This window comes from Seriola dumerili, unplaced genomic scaffold (genome assembly GCF_002260705.1).
Source record: "Seriola dumerili isolate Sdu_G_001 unplaced genomic scaffold, Sdu_1.0 BDQW01000383.1, whole genome shotgun sequence".
NCBI lineage: Eukaryota > Metazoa > Chordata > Actinopteri > Carangiformes > Carangidae > Seriola > Seriola dumerili.
Genome location: NW_019174638.1, coordinates 593,828 through 601,095, shown reverse-complemented (window position 1 = coordinate 601,095; position 7,268 = coordinate 593,828). Strand labels below are relative to the sequence as shown.

Below are 7,268 nucleotides of genomic sequence, written 5' to 3'. Positions count from 1 at the left end.
TCAGTTTATTTGTATAGCACCTTTTACAAAACAATGTAGTTCATCTTCTACAACTTGTGTTTATGCATCACCTCTTAAACACAAATTACATCAAACTGATTAAATCACAAAATTATCAAAATTACAAAAAGAAAGGACATGCTCTAGACAGAGACTTGATGGTAAGATGACCACATAAACGACAACAGCATTTGAGGGGTTCTCACCTTTGACGTTACAGACTTACAGAGATCCACACGACTGTGGTAGAGCATTAAAAAAAAAATTAATAATCAAGAATTTCAGTCGTTTACATGCTTACATCTTAGAAACTATGCACTCACTATAAAACAAAGTTTTTTCAAAGATCATTTTTCAAGGCTCTTCTCATGTGGACCGTCAATTCCCCATTAAGTCTGATAATTCCCCCACATGTTAATGAATTATGACTGTGTTTGTATGGATTCTTACATGTCTTGCCAAGTTTGAGTTCTGAATGAACCTTTTCCCACAGATGTGACAGGGGTACGGCTTCTCACCTGTGTGGGTTCTCATGTGAATTAACAGTCCTGAGCTTGATCTGAGACTTTTTCCACGTTTCACAAAATCACGAATTCTCAACTGTGTGACTCCTTATATGATCTTTCAATTTTGATGGCCGATTAAATTTTTTCCCACAGGTGCCACAAGAATATGGCTTCTCACCTGTGTGAATTTTTAAATGCTCATTCAATGTTGATGTCCGAGTGAATTTTTTCCCACAGGTGCTACAAGAATATGGCCTCTCACCTGTGTGGATTCTTATATGCCTACTGAATTCAGAATTGTTATTGAATTTTTTCCCACAGGTGTTACAGGTGTACGGCCTTTCATTTGTGTGGTTTCTCATGTGGACCAATGAAGCAGAAGAAGTTCTGAAACTTTTCCCACATGTTGCACAAAAATATGGCTTCTCACCTGTGTGGATTCTCATGTGAACCATCAAGCTTGTACTAGTAATGAAACCTTTCCCACATTCTTCACAAGAATATGGCTTCTCATCTTTGTGGGTTCTTGAATGTTTTTTCATGTCAGCCTTGATACTAAATTTTTTCCCACAGGTGTTGCAGGTGTAGGGCTTCTCCCCTGTGTGAATTCTCATGTGGAGCACCAGGGCTGAGCTTGATCTTAGACTTTTTCCACAGGTTTCACACAAATGTAATTTCTCAACTGTGTGACTTCTTAAATGATCTGTCAATCTTGATTTCCGACTAAATTTTCTCCCACAGGTGTCACAAGAATATGGCTTCTCACCTGTGTGAGTTTTTAAATGATCTTTCAATGTTGATGTCCGAGTGAATTTTTTCCCACAGGTGCTACAAGAATATGGCTTCTCACCTGTGTGGCATCTTTGATGTACTTTCAAACTGTACCTCTTTTTAAAAACTGCTCCACAAGTGTGACAATTGAAAGAGTTTTTACCTTTCCGAGTTTTACGACTCTTTGATCCTGGGTCTACATGCTTCCTTCTTTTCTGATCTTGTTTCTTAGCTACAGGAGTGTTGTGAGAGAGGAGCTGTTGGTCACTGTTTGCTTCTGGTTCACTTCGGTCATTTTCCTCATTAGTGGGAGTCAATATAAAGGTATCATTCCCTTTCTTCAGTACAAGCTGCTCTTCCTCCTGACTGGTACAGAGTTCCTCCTTTTCCTCTTTAATCTGTGGAGGCTCTGGATCCTCCTGTTTACATAGCTGCTGGTCTGTGAGAATCTCTTCCTCCTTACAGACATGTTGCTGTCGGAGCTCTGGAGGGACGAAGGGACATGAGAAATCGGTTACTGGGGCATCTTGGTGGCTCATCTGGTAGAGCGCGTACCACATAGGCTTAGTCCTTACTGCAGTGGCCATGGATTGGAGTCTGACCCTAGGCCTTTGCTGCATGTCATCCCACCTCTCTCTCCCTGACTTTCCTGTCTATCTTTCACTCTACTATGAAAATAAAGGCAAAAATATAAAAAAAAAAGAAAAAAAGAGAAATAGGTAACTAATGTGATGATGGAAAAATCAGATCTTGGTTTGGTCTTATTTTGTCCTTAAACGACTCACACATAACAAACGTCCAAATATTCAATAAAAGACTGAATAAATAAAGTATAAAATCCATAAAAAATACAATAGAGACAGTGGAAAAGAAACCACAAGCAGCACACAAAGCAAACAAAGTGCTTTGTGTAAGACGGAATCAGGAAACAGGATAACAACACTAAACGTTAAAAGAAGTTATACACACAGTGGTCCTGACCTGCTCCCAGTCATGACAACAACAAAGACTGCTGCGTCTCTGCTACACTACTGCTGCAAAATCTCCTCTTACTATGTCAAAACGCATATCCCTGTCACTTGTCCTGTTTATTATTTTATTACTAAATATGCCCAGTTAGTTGAACCCAACAAGCTAATAACTACAGGAACAGCCATGTAATTGATGTCTGTCTGTCCGTTACCAAAGTCCCCCCTAAGGCCTGAGCTCTGAACCCTCAGACTTAACTGACATGTTCTGGTAAGTGACTGAGTGGAAAAGGCTGAAAGGGCTCAAATATAGTATAAATATGAAGAATACAACACTGTGTTCCCTGTTGGTAAACAAATAACTGCAAACAGTTCTGACTGCAAATCACCAGTGAGCTGTGTTTAACCATACATGTTTTTCTTATAACGTGAACCAGTGATCTTTGTTTACATGTTCCACTTCCTGTGCTCCAGATGTTGTTGTTCACAGATTCGCCATTTTTACTGATACTTACCAGTGTGTCTGTGAAAAGTGAGGAGATAGTGAAGATGCTGTTGGAAAAAGGTCAGTAGCACTTATACTTGAAATCTTATCCACAAATGTGACATTTTAAAGACTTTTTACCTGTCTCAGTTTTACAGTTAGAGTTGTGAGAGAGGAGCCGGTGGTCACTGTTTGCTTCTGCTTCACTTCGGTCCCTTTCCTCATTAGTAGGAGTCAACATCAAGGTATCAGTCTCCTGTTTTGGTACAAGCTGCTCTCCCTCCTGACTGGTGCAGAGTTTCTCCTCTTCCTCTTTAGTCTGTGGAGGCTCTGGGCCCTCCTGGTCCAGACTGGAGTTCCTCTCCTGGTCACAGAGCTGCTGGTCAGTGAGAATCTCCTTCTCCTTACAGACATGTTGCTGTGGGAGCTCTGGAGGGACAAAGGGACATGAGTGTGAAGGACGAAAAATGACAAAATTAAAAAAAGATAAATAAATGCTGACATAAATAATTCAATACATAAATTAATTCAAAAACAAAAACATTTTGGCAATAAAAATACTATTTCTGTACTTTTACATTTATTTAATTGTTCATTTCTATATTTGTTTGAGTATTTATTTCTGCATTTCAAAATTTATTCATGCATGTATGTACTGCATATCTACATTTACTTATTCATTACTGTGTCCATGTTAATTAAGTAGGTGGTCGTTCTCCAGTTTAAAGCCGGATTGGTTATAGTGGTGTGACTAATTGGATGGATCTAATACTACTGCCATGACTGATACACAGGAGCTTTGTTTTTCCAGTGTTATGAATTTAGCGACTTTGACACTAGATTGAGTGATTCTTCAGACTTTTTCATAAAACACTGAGCAACAAATCTAGTGACTTTTTGAACAAACCTTCGCTACTTTCCATCAAGGAGATTCACCAGTGCTGCCTCACGAGAGGCACCCTCTGCCTCTACTGTTCTGAGTGAGAGGCAGAACAGCAAATGGCAAATGCAGTTCATACAGCTAACATAGACATGAATGAGCTTCTAACTTTCTTTCTGAGTGATCAGGTGACGTAACAGATATAAAAATCAGGATTTTAACAGCGTTTTGGTAGTGGTATGGTCTGGGGGGGGGGGGGGGGGTGTCTGGTGAAAAGATTAACATATGGACACAGAAATAAATATATAAATAAATAAATAAATAAATGTAGAAACGTGACAAATATCAGCAACATAGATATTAAAAAGGGTCTGATCGCGCCTGTCACTCTATCAGTGAAATGGGAGTGATAAGATGTTTATGAATAGAACACTATCAACACATCATAATCAGCAGTGGCCTGTATTGATAAGTGTCGGTATGTGCTGGTGAGGTGGTAAATGACAGTGAAACACGAGGGACACACGATCAGACATATTTTAATCTCAGTAACTAATGTGATGTTTAAAAAAATGGATATCTGATTGAATAAGCTCCCGTGTTAGTTTTAATTAAGACCAGTCTGGTTTTACAGACCTATCCTGTGTAGCTTTATTTCAGGTTTCAGAAAGATGACCAACAATGGAGTTCCTCTCCTGGTCACAGAGCTGCTGGTCAGTGAGAACCTCCTCCTCCTTACAGACATGTTGCTGTTGGAGCTCTGGAGGGACAAAGGACACAAGACTAATGTGATGACTTAAAAACTCAGATCTAGGTTTGGTCTTATTTTATCCTAAGACATGACACACACAACACACTTTTCCAAATATTGAATTAAAGAACAAGTAAAGGGTGTATAAAATACACAAAAAGTAGAAGAGGTAGTGCAAAACAAACCACAAGCAGCACACAAAGCAAACAAAGTGCTGTGTGTAAAACTGAAGCAGGAAACATGATAAAAACACTACAAGTTAAAGGAAGTTATTTCACATTGGTCCTGACCAGCTCCCAATCACGACAACAACAAAGACTGCTGCGTCTCTGCTGCACTACTGCCCAAAATCACATATCTATGTCATCGAATAGGGTTTGGTGGATTATTACCGGGCAGCCATTGACTGAAGGCTGTTTGAAAAGAGACGCATCAAAGCACGATGCATTCATTTCGTTTGTTTGGTCTTTGTTTCACAATTCTTCTATAATTTTTTAGTTCAGTCAGTTTCCCCTGTGTCTTATACAACCTGTACGTTTGATGTTGAATGTTTACTCATTAAAAATAAGATAATAAACTGCCCCAACGTTGTTTCTTCGTGGCAGCAATGACCCTAAAAGTAAAAGTAAGCGTAGAGCTCTGATCATTGTTAGTTTTCATTCAGACCATTCTGGTTTCACAGACCTGTCCTGTGTAGCTTTATTTCGGGTTTCCAAACGATATCCAGCAGTCTGCGCTGATGATCGATCTCTTCCTCGTACTCGACGATAGTTTTTCGATGTTAGTATTCTGTAATACGACTACACCACTGTCTTCAGGCTGAGTCCACACATCCTTAGAGCTAACACCACTCGCGCGCTTTCATTGTCTACTTCCGCTGGGTGTCACACTGTTAAGTTCCGGCAGTGGACGTGAGTTCGATTTATTTTCGCCTTCAGTTATTATTGTACATCTGCGCTGCTTCATTTCAGAGGGAAATTATGTCATTTTCTCTGTACTTCCACATTCATTCTAAGTTGTTATGTGTGAAAATATATTCACCAAAGTAACTGCAGTTTTCCAGTATAGTAAATGTAGTGGTCTAAAGATAAAACATTTGGTGGTAAAATGTAGGAAAGTGGAAATAATAAGAAAATAAAGTGACTCAAAATACAAAAACCTCAGAACTTACTTGTTGAAATGTTTTGTAAATTAGATTTCAAAGAATAATACAGCAGTAAACAACAACTTTCTATGTAAAGATGTAGTGGAGTAACGGCGTCCTGACTAGAGAAAGAAGCCGCATCCCCTCTCTGTGTGTAGTAATCGGAGTTTCTTTGCTCCATGTCTTGGTTTCCGGTCTCAGAGCACATACATATTAGTGAACTTAGGTGTTAGGGTCTGGCACTGGAGTCTCTCCTGTTAAACTGTTGGTCCTCTCAACGTTTATAAACATATAGGCACTACCCACAGGTGAAACGGCACAGTGAAATATCTTCTAGTAGAATGTGTAGTATACAACGTGACGGCGAGGGTTTAAGGGGCTAAACGGAGGCCAAGGGCGTGTCTGAAGAAGCATTTGTTCTGGTCTGAGATGCTAGTAGTCTAGTGCGACATCTAGTGGCAGTGACGACCGTTTACAGAACCTTGACTTTAGGTGTTCATTACTTCATGTGTATCATTTATATGCAGTCATGGCAATCTGAGGAAAGTCAATGTCGTACTCAGGTAAGATACATGATGCCTGTGTAAAAATGCATGTTCAATATGAGACATGTTCATTGATAAAACTACCAAATCATATTATAACATATTTTAACTTCACCCCCAGCTGGTGACCTGCAATATTAAAACAGCTGTTGCATATTGTAATGAATTCTGAAGAAAAGGCTTAAGGTACGGCTCTATGAGACCAAATGATGACTGTCACAGTGATCTTCACCCTGAAGGATGCCATCCTTACACGTATCCTTGAGAAATTATGGCAACAAACTCATGTGACTAACCTCAAGAGACTTGGCTTGCCATCTAAGAGCATCCAGGTGAACTTGCCTCGAGTTCTTGCCTGGAACATTTTCATAGTTGAAATTCTTTGACAAAAGTCAGTTTATTTGTATAGCACCTTTTACAAAACAATGTAGTTCATCTTCTACAACTTGTGTTTATGCATCACCTCTTAAACACAAATTACATCAAACTGATTAAATCACAAAATTATCAAAATTACAAAAAGAAAGGACATGCTCTAGACAGAGACTTGATGGTAAGATGACCACATAAACGACAACAGCATTTGAGGGGTTCTCACCTTTGACGTTACAGACTTCAAGAGAGGAGATCGGCGAGGGTTTAAGGGCTAAACGGAGGCCAAGGCGTGTCTGAAGAAGCATTTGTTCTGGTCTGAGATGCTATAGTCTAGTGCGACATCTAGTGGCAGTGACGACCGTTTACAGAACCTTGACTTTAGTGTTCATTACTTCATGTGTATCATTTATATGCAGTCATGGCAATCTGAGGAAAGTCAATGTCGTACTCAGGTAAGATACATGATGCCTGTGTAAATGCATGTTCAATATGAGACATGTTATTGATAAAACTACCAAACATTATTATAACATATTTTAACTTCACCCCCAGCTGGTGACCTGCAATATTAAACACAGCGTTTTGTAATGAATTCTGAAGAAAAGGCTTAAGGTACGGCTTCTATGAGACCAAATGATGACTGTCACAGTGATCTTCACCCTGAAGGATGCCATCCTTACACGTATCCTTGAGAAATTATGGCAACAAACTCATGTGACTACCTCAAGAGCTTGGCTTGCCATCTAAGAGCATCCAGGTGAACTTGCCTCGAGTTCTTGCCTGGAACATTTTAATGTTGAAATTCTTTGACAAAATCAGTTTATTGTATAGACCTTTTACAAAA

General features: G+C 39.4%; 1 protein-coding gene across 2 annotated transcripts in view; it reads right to left on the bottom strand.

The window, feature by feature from the left end:
* LOC111233257 (zinc finger protein 501-like) overlaps window positions 1–5,200 on the bottom strand; it is a 15,266-nt gene extending 10,066 nt beyond the window's left edge. Inside the window, exons 1-4 of one of the 2 annotated variants that reach the window (XM_022761030.1) lie at window positions 5,045–5,200; window positions 4,246–4,369; window positions 2,871–3,158; window positions 505–1,761 (exon numbers count right to left, since the gene is read on the bottom strand). In XM_022761030.1, coding sequence (XP_022616751.1) covers window positions 587–1,761; window positions 2,871–3,158; window positions 4,246–4,354 — 1,572 coding nt within the window. In that variant the 5' untranslated portion in view covers window positions 4,355–4,369; window positions 5,045–5,200 and the 3' untranslated portion in view covers window positions 505–586. Of the gene's footprint in view, window positions 1–504; window positions 1,762–2,870; window positions 3,159–4,245; window positions 4,370–5,044 lie in introns of those variants that run through there. The other variant, XR_002665592.1, reaches the window with a different exon arrangement.
* Between the last annotated feature and the right edge of the window lie 2,068 nt (window positions 5,201–7,268).